Below are 16554 nucleotides of genomic sequence, written 5' to 3'. Positions count from 1 at the left end.
TTTTTGTATTTTTTTTGTATCGAAACGGAGTCAGGGTTGATAGCCATTAACAGCTTTCAAAATTTTATAAAAACAGTAAATTTCATCTTTTGTTCATTTCTCCCTTTCACTTTTCTTTAGTTGCATGGTAATAAATAAATTGTAAACTTATATTCTTTATTAATTGACAGGACTACATTACTATATTGCTCTTTTATTTAACCTTCAATATTAATTTTAGTTTCAGTACTAAAGGTACCAACAATGTAAAACATAGTAAGGCAGGCCTTTTTGTTTGAGCAAAAAAGTTCTACTTATAATTACTTTAGCGACCAATGCCACAGAAATCGTTTACTTTAAATCATTCAATGTTCCATTGGATTGTGTTGTGGTTCGTCTTCATTTTAAAAATCATTTTCCAACCGACATTTATATTCTTACGGATTTGTAGTAAGTTAAAAATTATTCTATATATCTTTTTTATTATAATATTTTCGTTGTCGTTTACTTTTTTATAGACATTATTTATTAAACATGTATTTCTTTCACAAATATATTTTTTTTAATTTATCTTTACATTTTTATATAGCACTATTTTCTAACACTAAAAGTATTAAAATTATTCCTAATTATAAAAAAACCCCATTTTATATTACACCAATGTATATTAGATATATTATGCCTTTTTTATGCCTACTTTTCTTAACGGTGAGGAAGAATTTACCGGCAAAGCATGATCCCATTAGTTCCAAAATGAACACGTGGTCAAGATGTACTAATTATTTTATAGCTGGATATTTGACTACTCATTAAATTTTTTGTTACAATCAGTTACTATTTTCTAGTTCTACATATTTTTTATAATATCACAAATTTGAAATTCTCGAAATTCTTAAGATTTTAATTTTCTTTTATTTTTTTCTAATCGTTGAATACACTTTCTTGTGACATGTAAAGCAAAGGTAACTTTTAATAGACTATAATGTTCGATAGGAAACACGTGGTCAAGATATGCTAAGCTGGATACTTGACTATTTTTATTAAAATTTGTTGTGACTATTATTTAGTACTTTCTAGTTCTCCATATTTTTTATATTTATCGCAAATCTATAATTCTAAAAATTTTAAGATTTTAATTTTCTTTTTTTTTTTCTATTCGTTGAGTCCACTTTCGTGCGACTAGTAAAGTTTTTATATTAGTAATCGTAATATTTAGCAAATCTTAACATTTTTAAAAGATATATACGGCGTATTTAAAACGGAAAAATATTCTCATGAGATTTTTTGAATAAGCACTTTCATGTTATGCCCCAGAATAAGATTCAATAGGTCGTCCTTGCGAAAAACGAATTCCTTTTTTAAACAAATTCTAAATATCATTTTTTTTTTTTGGCATGCAAACTTTTTAGGTTTTTTTAATCATTTTGAACAAAAAAGGTCTCTTGAAATTTTTTTCTCGAGTTGTAAACCATTTAAAACTAAAAAACTCGAAAAACGACGATTTTTAAGCTCAAAAACACAAGTAAAAAATATTATTTTTGAATTTACCAAGTGCCTAAATTTGAGATAAAACCTTTGTCTATCAGTTTCCGCTAAGTATTTTGGGTTTATTTCATTTTAAAACATTATTTTTTAGTTGATAATGAAGCCTTTATGACAGGACAGTGACTCTGACTGCCATGCCGCGAGTATAAGAGAGAGAAATAAGATTTATATTTATAAGTCACAAATTGTTAGTTTGAACTCTCCTTTTTCATTAACAACTAAAAACAATATTTTAAAATGATATAAGCCCATCGGGAACTGACAGAACAAGGTTTGAACGTGAATTGTGAATTGTTGGTTTTAATTTGTGTACATTTATCTGTTTTCCCACATATCTTGATCTTAGTTTTACTTTCGTTAATCGTCAGGTTACGTTTTTCAAGTTTATCGCTCCATATTTGAAAGTTTTTCCTAAGTGCCCCCTTGTCTCTTCCAAATACAACGAGATCATCTACAAATGCGCATTCCGCTATATGTATCATTTTCAGGATTCTATGTACATCATAGATTTTCGATGTTTCTTCCCTGGTTTCCTTCATTACATCATCTAGTATAATATTAAATAGAATGGAGCTTGGAGTACCTTCTTGTCGTCAGCTATCATGGACTATAAACTCGTCGGATTCCATATTATTTGTTCTTACTGTTTCTTGTGTTTTTGCATAGGCTCATAATAGGTTTTCGGAGTTTGCTGTCTACCCCTCTATTCATTAGGCTTTTGTCGATTTTTGTTTGCGGGGTGCTGTCAAATGCTTTTTCCAGGTTTATAAAGGCTTGGTATAGTTCCGTACTTGTACTTCGTGCATTTTGTATTAGCTGCTTAAGTGTAAAAATATGGTCATGGATGCTTCTTCCCTTCCTAAATCCGCTCTGTGGCTGCTACAGTTTATGATCCACTTCTTGTATAACCACTCTTATAGTAGTTTTTTCTCCAGTACTCGTTCCTATACTTTGGATGAAAAACTAAGGAGGGTTATACCTCTATAGTTGCTGCAATCTTGTATGTCCCATTTTTGGAATATAGGTAAAATAACCCCCACTTCCCAGTCTCCTGGGATTTTGCTCTCATTCCATGCTTTGTTACAAACTTTTCTGAGCATTTTATTTCTATTTCCTCTCATATTTTTTGGCATTTCCGCGGTTATCTTATCATGGCCAGCTGCCTTTTCTCTTTTAATCTTGCATAATATTTCTCTTATTTCATCTGTTGTTATTTCGTTTTGATTTTGGTTCTCATCTGCATTTTCTTCAGTGTTGTCCAATTCATTATTGGAGTCTTCTTAATTCAAGAGATTTTCAAAATATTCTCTCTATATGTTCATAATACTTTTGTTAGGTATCGCAGAGAATGTACCCATTTTTATTTTTATTTTGTTTTGGTGTATGCTGTCTCTTTTCTCTTCTTAGACTTCTCAGGGTTTTGTAAACTAATTTTTGGTTAGTGTGCTAATCTTTCTTCATTTTATTGCCAAAATCCTCCTAGCTCTTCTTTTTCGATTTCATTACCATGGCTTTTATGTTTGCCTCTGTTTCTTATATTTTTGATAACTTTCTGCACTCTGGTTCCCTAGGTATTTCTGCCACGCTAACTTTTTAATTTGACCTCTTCTTTTATTTCATTACTCCAACAATTCGTGCTCTGCTTTTTTTTATTAATTCTAGTCATTCCGCAGATTTGCTTACCTCTATCTAGGAAAACTTCTTTAAATTTGTTACAAGTTTCATCTAGGTCGTAGTTCTGATTTAAGTGCTTTTGTAGACTATTGTTTATATAGTTTTTATATTTCTGTACTATTTTCTTCTCTGTCAGCTTGTATGGCTTAATAACGGCGTTATTGAGATTTCTTAGGGTTTTATCTCTTTTCCTCGGTTTCTTTTGTATTATTTTTTGCTCCACTCTGAAACTAGTTCGGGCTACTATTATACCTAGGTATTGGTCGCTATATATTTCTGCTCCCCTTCTTTCTCTGATATCTTTAATATATTGGCTTAGGGGTCTGTTCACCAATACATAGTCAATAATAAAGTTTTCTTCTCTACTTTTAGCTTCTCTGGCGTATTTATGCACATCTTTGTGTTGGAAAAACGAATTCATAATTATCACTTTCATTCTCTTTACAAAAGTCTATAATACTTTCTCCATTATTGTTTCTTATCAGTTCTCCATATTGTCCAAGTACATCTGAGGAACCTTCGTCTCTTACGCCTACTCTACCATTAAGGTTATTAAGGTTTCTAATTATTATTGTATCACCTTCTGTGTTATCTATAATCTCTGTCGCTTTTGGTGTCGCTATAAGGTGTTCGCTCTTTTCGTATCGTGTATCGTTTGGTCCATATATAACACAGATGTTGACTTGCTTCTTCTCGTCGGTTGTCATCCTTATTTTTAAAATCCGTTCGGTGATACAATCCCAATCCCTAATTCTACTAGTCAGGTTTTTATTCATTAGGCAACTAACCCCTTCACTAGCTCTTTCTAATTGGGGTACTCCACTGAGAATTAAAAAATGGCCATTTTCCAGAAACTGTGTGCTCTTGTCCTTTTTTCTTGTCTCTGTTATTCCTAGTATGTCTACTCTATCCTTATTAAATTCTTCTGCAAGTTCAGTCTCCTTGCCGTTGAGGCCTCTTACGTTCCAAGTTCCTATTGTCTATCCTTCAGATATTTTGGTTTTTGCAGTTGTCGTTGTTTGCACACTTTTGATCTTATTATTTGCAGATGCTCTGTATATTTGTAAACATTTCTCTTCTTTCTTCTTATTTAAGTGTCTATTCTTCTTCTTCTTCTTCAGTGCCTTATCCGGTCCGGATGTTGGCGATCATCAAGGCTATCATGGTTTTGTTGACTGCTCTGCGAAACAGCTCCGCTGAGGTCATCCCAAACCATTGTCGGAGATTTTTCAACCACGAGATACGACGGCGTCCCGGTCCTCTTCTGCCAAATGTCTATTCCAGTGTCTGTCTCTGCCAGTGTCTATTCTGGTCTTTGGATATTGCTTTATTACTACTCGTGTCCTTGTCAATTGCCTGTGTCGTCATTGTTTCTCCATTGCCGTTTATTATTGGTCTTTTGGATAATCTATAATATCGTCTTTACAATTCCATTTCCATTCTTTCTTATTTATGTACAGCCGGTTTGTATGAATACTTACATCATTATCCTTTTATTCCTCCATTAATCATTAACCTTTATCCTTCTCTTCTTGTGCGAACCTCCTGATAGTTTTTTGTATTTCTCTTTCTCTCATTCTGGTGTCTTTGTTGATATTTATTTTTTCTTCCTTGCGGTTTTTTAGCTTGGACTTGTTCTTTATGACTTTGATTTTTTCTACCTGGTCTTTTAATTCAATCAGGCAGGTTTTTGCTCCCAACTTGTACGCATATTTGATTTTGACTTCATTTGCCATATATCTTTTGAATATATTCAGCAACGCCTCTTTTATTATTCTTTGATCATAGGTGTACCATTTATTATTATGTTATTCTTCCTCCTTTCTTCTTCTTAGAGTGCCATATCCCTACGGAACGTCGGCGACTACCATGCTTATAATATTTTTATACTGATCTCGGTCTTGCGCTACGTGTAGCAATTGGTCCGCTGTCAAACCTGTCCACTGCCGCAAATTCCTCAACCAAGAGAGTTTCTTCCGTGCTATCCATTTCTTTCCTTCGATTTTACCGTTGAGAATTAGCCGAAGGAACTCATATCTTGGTCCTCTAATTATATGTCCAAGATATTCTAGTTTACGCCTCTTAATAATATTTAATAGAGTTCGTTGATGTCCCATTCTTCGAAGAATTTCTTCGTTTCTAGTTCTGCTAGTCCATGGAATTTTTAGTATCCTTCGATACAACCACATCTCAAACGCCTCGATTTTATTCATGATATCGGCGTTTAAAGTCCAAGTTTCACATCCATACAAAAGTACAGACCACACGTAACATCTTGTAAACTTTTCACGGATTTCCAAATTTAATGAGTAGATTTATAATAGAGGCTTGAATTTTTGAAATGAGTTTCTTGCCTGTTCAATTCTACATCGAATTTCGAAGGATGGATCTAGATTTTGGGTAATCCAACATCCAAGGTATTTGAATCTCTGAACTCTCTGCAGCGGTTGTTGGTTTAATATCAGTTGGGTTGCGCCGATATCCACTTTACTGGTCACCATGTATTTAGTCTTATCGATATTTATCGACAGTCCCCAATTTGTGCATTCCATGTTAACTCTATTGATTAGCTCCTGCAGATCGTCGATGTTTTCAGCTAGAATCACAGTATCGTCGTCGTACTTCTCATTCTTCCTCATTCCTCCTTTGCTTTTCAATAAATTTCATATTCCCCTTGATTTATTTCAATTCCTCTTTGATTTCATTGTTTTCTTGTTTTAGGTCTTCCTTCTTCTCCTTTAACTTTCGATTATCTTCGATGAGTTGTGTTATTGCTTCTTTACTTCTCTTTTGGTTATTCTTTATCTCTGGACATTGTGTGACAATTTGTTCATCATTTCAATTATGGTATCTATTTTTGATTCATACTTATTCCGTAGTGTATTTTTTGATAGCTTTCTACTTTTTGTATGCTTTTCTCCTTCCTCATATTCGATGTCCTCTCTTATTTCTCTTTTTATTCCTTTGTCCATTGCCGTCCATTTGTCCATTTCTTCAAAAATGTTTCCATTATGTGGTGCCAGGCACTACCTTCCACCTCAACGGTTTAGAGAAGACAATATCTACCGTTTATTTACTTTAATTATTATACCCAATCAACAAAAAAATCAGATTCCCCTTTAGAACGTTAAGCAAAGTGAGAGGAGTGGATGGAAAATTACTTGGCAAACTTTATAAAATACGTAACTAAGTAATAAAATCTGATACTAAAATTCCATTGTACTTTTCCTAATAAATTACCCCCATTATTACTTTTATTTTAATACCGATTTTGTTTTTTCAGAATTCATCATAATGAAAGTATCAGAATTAGCAAAATCCTCACGTCGACTAATAAGTACATGTGGAGAATATAATGGATATCTTTTTAAGCAAAATACTAGATCAATGTTAGAAAAAGTTGCTCAAGATGAAGGATTTGTAGACAAAGAGATTACCTGCTACGGCCAAGTTGGCAAAGGACAAGGTGTCACAGGAGACCTCTTTTTTACAAATATATATGCTCTAAATAGTAACAAACGCTTAGAATTACTCGTTAAACAGGCAACTACTACTAAAAAGGTACGCGACTATTTTCCAGTCGACCTCTTTTATAAAAACGAAGTCAATTTTTACGACCTTGTTTGGAGAGAATTTGAAAAACAACAGCAAAGACGTCTTGGACGTCTCCTTTTTGATAATGTTCCTAAATGTTACGACTTCAATGTTAAACCTGGAGAGGAATGCATTATACTGCAAAATTTAGGAAGTAAAGGTTATCGCAATATAAATAAAAGAGAACACGTACCTAATGATATATTTGAACATATTATAAAAAAGTACGCACAATTCCATGGTTTATCATATGTACTTAAAAAGAGTGATCCACGGAAATACGAAGAACTATCACAGAAATTTGTTCCTTATTGGGAGCAAGCACAGAAAATTGTACCACTAAGAGTTTCTATCAAGGACGTCTTTTTTAAATGCTTACAATATCTAAAAGATTCTTCCAATCAAGACCTTAAAAATAAAATGAACGAATATTCAACAACTGGACTAGATGTCTTTATTCAGTCGAACACCTACAAGGGAAAAAACGGAGTATTCCTGCATGGAGACTGCTGGAGTAATAATATGTTATTTAAATTTACCGTAAGTTACTTTTCATTATTATACTTACCTGTCTCTTATTTTTTTATTATCGACATTTTGAAATGTGCTGCTAAAAGAGTGACGTAACCAGGACTTTATTTTGGGGGTGTCCACTTCTTTAAGTTACCCCTCCCCTTCCAACAAAACGTTTAGAATTTCAATCCACCAATGACTTATTTAATTTTTTTTTTAATAAATATTTTTATAATTTTTTTTTTTGTAACAAGAATACTTACTCTTTTTAATATATTTTTTGAGTAACGAGTAGTTTTTTGAGTCATTAATGAAAAAACTTGCACAGAGAAATAATGAAAATACAGTGGTCCTGATAAAGAATATTTTTAAATATTAATATTGTCCAGTCCTTAGAGATTTGACTCCTAAACATCATACAAACAAACTAAATTTTGCCGAGAATATTAATTTTGAAACCCCAAAAAGATGCAAAAAAGTTAACCACTTTAACCTCCCAAAAAAATCGATTTACCAAGAATTTGTACGCCATAGAAAAAAATAAATGTTTCAAATAAAAAATGTAGCTGATATCATTTTAAACAAAAATGATTATTAGCACTTTTTGCGTAGAATAAATTGTTCTCTCAGAAACAATGCTTGGCGATTTTGAATATCGTTCCGTGCACAAAATCAATGTTAAATAAAATTTGTATCAACTCAACGGTAAAAAATCTATATCTTTTGATCACAGCGTCCTATCGACAAAAATCAAAAAGCGTTTTTTAGGTGAAGAAAGCAGCTTTTGTTTTTTGCCGAACATAAAGTCAGGTTCTATAAAGCTGTTTAATAAATAATATACTTTGCGTGAGTTTTACCATTTTTTACAATTCTCGTAAAATCAATAAAATTTGTTAATTTTATTGACCGGTCGTAGTGAAATTTTTATTTTTTTAAGACCAGTCTTCAAAACCTATAACATGAAAATTTAATTTTGATTTTTGGCAACAAATATGAGTCATTTAAAATATGAATAAAACGCAGAATTTAAACTTTTACATTACCAATGAGCTCACATCATGGAAAACGTCTCCAAGAAGACGGTTTAGTTAGAAGTTAAATTCTTTTGAAAAACGTACTAGTGTAATTAAATAAGAGCGGTTTTAAACGTTTTAGATCGTTGTAATATGAAAGTTTAAATTCAGCGTTGTTTAAGCATATTTCAAATGCTTCACATTTGTTGTCAAAACTCGAAACTAAAATTTCAAGCTATAGGTTTCAAAGATTAGGTTTTAGTTACCTATGGAAAATCCATAGTGATCGGTCAATGAAAAGAATACATTGTATTGATTTCATGAAAATCGTAAAAAATGGCAAAATTCGCGCCACGTTTATTTATTTAACACCTTTATAAAAACTGTGTTCATTTGTGGCAAAATACAAAAATTACATACGAAAGCTGCACTCTTTATCTTTAAAATGCATCTTGATTTTTGTCGATAGGACACTCTGATCAAAAGATATTGAATTTTTACCGTCGAGCTGATACAAATTTTATTGAGCATTGATTTCGCGCGCGTAACTGATGTTCAAAATCGCAGATCGCTTCAATTGTTGTTTCTGAGAGAACCGTTTATTCTACACAAAAAATGCTAATTGGCTTTTTTGTTCAAAATTATCTTAGCAACATTTTTTATTTAAAACATTTTTTTCTATGGCTTACAGATTCTTGGTAAATCGATTTTCCCCCCTATACGTGGAGGGTTTTAGGGGAAAGCCCGGGGGTAAAAGTAGTTAACTCTTTTGCAATTTTTTTAATGTCCTTAAATTGACATTTTCAGCAAAATTCAGCTTGTTCGTATGATTTTTAGAGGTTCAGTGGCATTTTCGTCTCTGACGACTGGAGTATTAATGAATATGTAGGTATATGAGAAACAGTATTTGAAAAACAGTATTTGTAAGAAAAATAATTGTTTTAATACTAAAAAATATGATAAATCAAAATTTATAAATAATGTTTTTCACTGCATTAATAAATTACTTTTAAATTGCATTATTTGAAATCTTGGACTGCCAAAAATAATAGCATGTTATAACTTATAGAAACATTTATTGAAATACAAAGTTTTAAGTAAAGAAGAAAAAACAGCATACATATTTATAAAAGTAAATATAGTTATAATTTCATTTTTCTACTTTTATTTGCCATTATATTTAAAACATTGTCTAAATTGATGTCAATATTCCAGTGACACGACAGTAGATCAAGTTCACTAAGCCTTCATTACCGGTTCTATTCCTCAAATAGGTTTTAACTCGTTTCATTCTAGAAAATGGTCGTAGTACGTAGTACGTAGTAACAGGAATAGTAATTAAGATTTTAAGAAGTCTATCGAAGTTTGGGAAAAACCTTTTATCACAAAACTCCATAACCTTCAAAATTTTCAATATCAGCCTTCAAAGTTCTTATTTTTTTATACCAGAATAAATACTCTCCCATCAGTGTTGCCAGATAACATTTTTATTTAGTTTACTTTTTTATTTTTTATTTCCTTCAACATACAACTGATACGCCACTGGCCGTATCTGTGTTTTGGCAATAACGTCTTGTACCCTATTGAATTGCCTTCAATAAGGCAATATGGCATGGCCAGTGGCGTATCAGTTGTATGTTGAAGGAAATAAAAAATAAAAAAGTAAACTAAATAAAAATGTATATATATATATATATATATATATATATATATATATATATATATATATATATATATATATATGTGTATATATATATATATATATATATATATATATGTATATATATGTATATATATATATATATATATATATATATATATATATATGTATATGAAAATTACTTAGTTCTCGGGAAGAACCGCGTTGAGAATTTATTACTCGACGTTTCGGCACCCATTTTGGAGCCATTATCAAGAGTGATACGGTTCGGTTCGAGTTCGGGGTCTCAATCTGCCTACTCCCCTCACTCGAGACGTACCAGTATCGTGTTCTATATTGCAAGAACTGTCTCTCGGCACTGAGGTCTCAATCTGCCTACTCCTCAGTGTCGAGTGACAACCGGTCTTACCCTCTGTGGCTGCTTTTATACTCGCTGTATGCGCGGGAACGGTATGCTGTATACGGATCTGACGAGATTGACCGTAAAAGACCAAATCCCCAATGAAGACCATGGTGTTTACGAGATACCCTGTTCCAGTTGCCCACGTACATACATCGGACAGACAAACCGACAAATCCATAACCGTATTTACGAACTTTCTATATCTGTCAAACATTCCGATACTACTTCAGCCCTAGCCCAACACCATATTCAAACAGGCCACAAAATAGATTTCGAAAGAGCAAAAACCATCGCCCCCATCCGCTCCTTAAAATCGAGAATCATTCGTGAAGCTATCGAAATCAAAAAACGGCCTAACAGCTTGAACACGCGCGATGACGCGAAATGATTGCCGGCAACATGGCAACATGGCTTCAGCGACCTCCCGCCCACACGGCTCAGGCCACGACAGTTCCGACCACGTCAGTGCATACCGTTCCCGCGCATACAGCGAGTATAAAAGCAGCCACAGAGAGTAAGACCGGTTGTCACTCGACACTGAGGAGTAGGCAGATTGAGACCTCAGTGCCGAGAGACAGTTCTTGCAATATAGAACACGATACTGGTACGTCTCGAGTGGGGGGGAGTAGGCAGATTGAGACCCCGAACTCGAACCGATCCGTATCACTCTTGATAATGGCTCCAAAATGGGTGCCGAAACGTCGAGTAATAAATTCTCAACGCGGTTCTTTCCGAGAACTAAGTAATTTTCATTCATCTGACCGCGGAAATTTATCCGAACATATATATATATATATATATATATATATATATATATATATATATATATATATATATATATATACATATATATATATATATATATATACATATATATATATATATATATATATATATATATATATATATATAGATATATATATATAGATAGATATATATATATATATATATATATATATATATATATATATATATATATAGATATATATATATAGATAGATATATATATATATATATATAATATTAAATTAATTAAATTAATATTAATAATATTAAACTCACCAGTCTTCCGGGTTGAACCGCGTTGATTTCCATTGCGCTGAGCTTTCTACATCCTCTCTGATGTCTTCTTCAGGGCTTCTGAGGTCTTAGTCTCCCAGACACTACTACACTGATTACTATTCACTTCACTTGTAGTGAAGTGAATAGAAAACTTTTATAAAATATTGTAGCTCATTTTTTGTATATTGCAGCCAACGACATCTCAGATTGAACAACTCTCCATCAATATATTTTGCTTTTTTCCAAATATTGTCCTTAATAAAGCAGGAAATTGTAAAAGTCATCTAAAATTAATTTAATGACATTAAATGGCCGGGTTTTGTTTGTGCTTATAATAAGAGTTGCCCTGTCATGAGGATGGGCAATTTTCATTACCGATTTTCTTTTCTGGTTTTTGATAAGGGAATGGTTGATATCGCGTTCTATGTGAGAATGTTGAGAGATCATTAATTTATGGTTATTTTTCTTCTTCTTCTTCTTTTTATGTAGACATGACTCTGTCTGTTTTTCAATGAGCCTCTAATAAGTTGTGGTTCCATCGTTTTCGTGATCATTACTGATCGTCTTCCTATTGGGGAACCGTCTCTTGCCATCTTTACTACTGTATTTGTTGACATTCAGCTTATATGATCGTTCCATTCTACTTTTCTAGTTCTTACCCAATTCTTGATGTTCGTATCCACCTTGCAATTACGTCGTATATATGTACTTTTAGCTCTGTCCCATAGTATCTTGCCATGAATTTTTCTAAGTGTTTTCATCTCTGCTGTTTCTACCATCCGTTTTGTTCTCTCTGTGTCAGGTTGTGTTTTTGCCGCGTATGTCATTATTGGTCTGATGACTGTTTTGTAAATTCTGTCTTTCATTTTTTTCCCGATATTTTTATTTCTCCAAATTGTTTTATTCAAGGAGTCTGTTTGCTCTATTCACTTGATCTTCTACTTCAGTTTCGAGATTTCCTTAGCTAGATAATGAGATGCCTAGATATTTAAACCCAATCACTTGTTCTATTATCTGACTTTCCAGCTCCAACTTACATCTTAGTAAATTTGCTGTTGTGACTATGCATTTTATCTTTTTAGGGGTAATTAACATGGTAAATTTTCTGGTGGTTATATAAAATTGGTGCAGCATACGTTGTAAATCTTCTTCACTTTGAGAGAGTAGTATTGCGTCGTCTGCATAACAGATTTAAGTTGTTTTTCTCCCATTTGGTATCCTTTTTTAGTTCTTTAATTAATGGTTAATTTCATTTATTCAGCTTTTAATTTGTATTACCGATGTAAACATAACAGCAACGTGGAAATTTTTATTTTGTCCTGCGCATGTATCTATATAAACGGTTATTTTAAAGACTTCAGGTGACAGGTTCATTATTTCTTTGAAAATATAAGAAGCAATTACATTTGAACCATGGTGAACAATTGATTCATGCAAAATATAACAAAAAGCTGCTCCTGAAGCACAATTATGTACCGTAAAATTGTATGTCCAATACTTTCTCTTATAAAACGAAACAGAAGTTTCCAAAAAGGCGTTGGCGGGCACTGCTGAAGATGGAAAGTGTAACAGACAAATGAGGTGTCTTGTTTGGCCTTCTCTTTATCTAACTGTTTACATTTATAAGCTAATTCTGCATCAATGTGGTATATGGTTTGAGGGATCTTCAACTGGCTCATTTCTTCTGTGTCTTTATCAGCAATTTTCATGTTTAATTCTTTACAGGTATGACAGACATCAGTTTTTGGGCCTTAACCTTTAGGTTAAATTTATGAAATTCTCTTTGATGTATAGTTCTTCCTACTGAGTTTTGACACAAGTAAAGTTATATTAAGTTATTCTCGTCAAATTGAGGTCTGGATTTAGATACTGGTTATTATATACCCATCTTGTGTAATGGTTTTCGCATTTAGGAAATAAATTAACATGAGCAATAACTTCTTGTAACCTTTTGTCAGGCGTTTTATTAGAAGGTTTGTGTTTTAATCTTTGGTCTTGCATGAACATTCTGGTTATACTATTCGATTTCTTTCTCAGAGCATTTTGTATTTTCTCAGTTTCATCCAAAAGTTGACTGAATACATGGTTTACAGGTCTTACGCCGCTGTCTATTTTTTTAAGAAAAATAGGTGTAAGTTATGTTTCTTTTCTTTGAACTTCCTGCCTTTCTTTTTCTATGTGTTTCAACTTCGGCTGACGTGATGCAATTTGCTATAAAATATTGCTTCTTTTCATTTCAAGATAGTATCATCAGCATATCTGATGTTGTCTGTGCTGATTCCGTTAACCTGAATTCCGTTTTGGACCTCGTTAAATGCTTCTCTGAATATAGACTCCGAATATAAATTAAACAGTAGCGGTGATAAACCTGTCTCACTCCTCGGATTTGTATATCTTTGGATGTTGTGTGCTCTATTTCAATTGTTGCCGTTTGGTGCCAGTATAGTTCTGAGATAATTCACAAGTTTTGTTCGTCAACTTCAGTTGTTCTCAGAATTTCGATCACCTTTCGATGGTTAACGCATCTTCTGATGATATAGAGTCTTTTATTTGAAACATACAAAAAATTTCTGTCACAAAAAATTATTGACTGACCTTTTAATTCATACACGACGCTGTCTGTCTCCTTTCGACCAAAACAGCTCCCCCTTGTTGAATATATTAGGCTATCAATCAAAGCCTTCTCCGTTCTAAGTATCAACCTATCAGCATACCAGCAACTCTTTTTTCAAAACACGAGCAGGCCTCTTTTACCAGTACTCGTTCAACAAACTCCAAAATTTTCTCCTCTCTTTCATATACTAACAATCTCCGGCGACCCAAGTATTTTTTTACTTGGTGTCGCAAATATTTTTAATAGTTATAGTTCTTGTGACTTACTCACTTGGACTTTATAGAATCAAAGAGGTATTCGACTTATCAACTTTGACCTATCTCTCGTTCCACTTTTCAGCCACCCACTTCTATTAACACCACTGGCACTTGCTTCTTAACTGACAATCCCAAACTTCAACAGCTTCTTTCGGATGACCATCACATAATAATTTTTCTGCTCCAAATTTTCAAAACATTCACTCTTTTTCATCTCCATTCCAAACTCGCTCACCAATCAGAAAATTCCTATATCCCTCCTCTTATTTTACATCAGAAAAACCCAAGCATCGCTTCTAAACAAATTTCCTTGAAAATGATAACGGTTTTATCTTATACTTTCTAAATACAATAACTACCTGGTGGCTTTTATATATATATATATATATATATATATATATATATATATATATATATATATATATATATATATATATATATATTTCTACGTTTTTAAAATAATTTAGATATTAAAATTAGGCAGTTAATATTTTAGCAGTTTTATAATAAAGTAGTTATTCATTTATTAAATTTGATAATTTATTTTTATTTGAAAATGACGTACAATTTGAAAAAATTATTTGATTGTTTCTAAAACTAGACTGTTTAAAAAACTTATATTGTGTCCAGCATATTTTTGAAAATTTGCAATTTATTTTGCAGGCCCTGGATTGCAAAATTATGTAAAAATGTTAAATCGATCCTAACGAAAATAGCACGTGTTTCAGTCATAATATAAGTTTTTCTAGGCAGAATATAAATGTTTTAAGTTGTAAAAGAAAGTAAATGTAAAGGAAAAACTCTTTTTTCATTTTTTTTTAATTATTGCTATTTTTTACACAGTAAACATTAAATTTTCAATTTCGGGTCAAATATTATATAAAATTGCAAAACGAAAATTTTACCTTCGTAAAAAATGCTCGTATAAAAAAAGTTTTTTTTTTTTATACGAGCTGTATCTCTTAAGCAAAAATTTTTGATTGTTTTCAGATTTTGTTAGAAAAATCTCTTTTGGCAAATATCCAAATCAAAACGGATCACACCTAGACTATTTAATAAATTACATACACATTTTTTGTATGCAATTCAAAAATTAAATAGTTTTGGCCACCTTATATAAATAACTATGTTATCTCATTGTGTCATTATCAACTTTCACATAAGGTAGCAAATGACCCCTATTCTCATTAAAAAATCATCTGTCATGTGCATGTTTCCCTTCTATGAACAGAAATAACGTCTATTATATTGGTTTTTTTGTAATTTCAGGAAACTGGTGAATTAGAAGATTTGAAATTTATAGATTTCCAAACTTGCAAGGTGGGATCCGCTGTTTACGACCTGTCCTATTGCATTTATTCGGGAGGAAGCAAAGACATTTTAGATAATCTTGATTATTACCTCAAATTATACCACAAGAATCTAACTGAGACCTGCACGCTAATGGGATGTGAGGACTTCATTTCCCTTGAAGAATTAAAGCAGGAGTGGAAAGATTACTGCAAATTTGGATGGATCATGGCAATGGTAATTCTACGAGCAAAACTAGTCAACGATGATGCCAAACTGGATTTGTTTTTGATGTTGACTGAGCTTGAGAAGAGGAAATCTGTGGCGCATTTGGAAGACAGCGATGAAGGTGAAATCGAGAGGAGAACGTTGGTAATACTTGAACATATGCACCAAAATGGATTTATATAAGTTGGAAAAAGATTTTTATATGTTTTAAAATATCCCTTTTGATATATTTTTATTAAATTAACATTGTAAAAGTTTCTTTGTCAGATCAATTCTAATTTAGTATGAATTCTGTTGAACTATTAATTGCTTTTAGTAAATTGTCAAAAGCTTGCTTGCGTTTCTAGTCTATGTTTTAATAAAAAGTAGTAAGTTAGTAAAACGCATATGTGTGGGATATTTTATGTTTTTTGTGATTATTTTAAGATTTGTCAGTATATTTTATGAAATTCACTAATAAATTTTTATGAAATCAATACTTACATTGTTTCATCTTATACCAGATCATCCTTTTATATACAATCATTATTTATCCCAATTATTCTATTCTACTCATTGTCTTTTCTCCTTCCATTTCCTTATTTGTGTCCCTTTCCTTTTTAGTTCTTTTGATCGTCCACAAAATTTATTTTAAATTAACATCACTACAGCTGTTTCGGCCAGATTGCTTTTCTCAAGTGATCTATTTTTGGTATATGTTTACACTTTATAGTCTTTAACTG

General features: G+C 32.1%; 1 protein-coding gene across 1 annotated transcript; it reads left to right on the top strand.

The window, feature by feature from the left end:
* Nucleotides 1–272: 272 nt before the first annotated feature.
* LOC140442651 (uncharacterized) lies at nucleotides 273–16308 on the top strand. Its single transcript, XM_072533648.1, has 3 exons — nucleotides 273–429; nucleotides 6482–7332; nucleotides 15584–16308. The coding sequence occupies exons 1-3, from the start codon at nucleotides 315–317 to the stop codon at nucleotides 16013–16015; spliced, it is 1398 nt and encodes a 465-aa protein (XP_072389749.1). The 5' UTR covers nucleotides 273–314; the 3' UTR covers nucleotides 16016–16308.
* Nucleotides 16309–16554: the final 246 nt, after the last annotated feature.

Source organism: Diabrotica undecimpunctata, chromosome 6 (genome assembly GCF_040954645.1).
Source record: "Diabrotica undecimpunctata isolate CICGRU chromosome 6, icDiaUnde3, whole genome shotgun sequence".
In the NCBI taxonomy this organism is placed as follows: Eukaryota; Metazoa; Arthropoda; class Insecta; order Coleoptera; family Chrysomelidae; genus Diabrotica; species Diabrotica undecimpunctata.
This window is presented reverse-complemented; position numbering and strand designations above follow the sequence as displayed.

Coding starts and splice junctions, on each gene's coding strand:
- LOC140442651 (XM_072533648.1), top strand. CDS start 315: ATGCCACAGAAATCGTTTACTTTAAATCATTCAATGTTCCATTGGATT. Junction 430..6,481: donor TATATTCTTACGGATTTGTA/GTAAGTTAAAAA, acceptor TTGTTTTTTCAG/AATTCATCATAATGAAAGTA. Junction 7,333..15,583: donor ATATGTTATTTAAATTTACC/GTAAGTTACTTT, acceptor TTGTAATTTCAG/GAAACTGGTGAATTAGAAGA.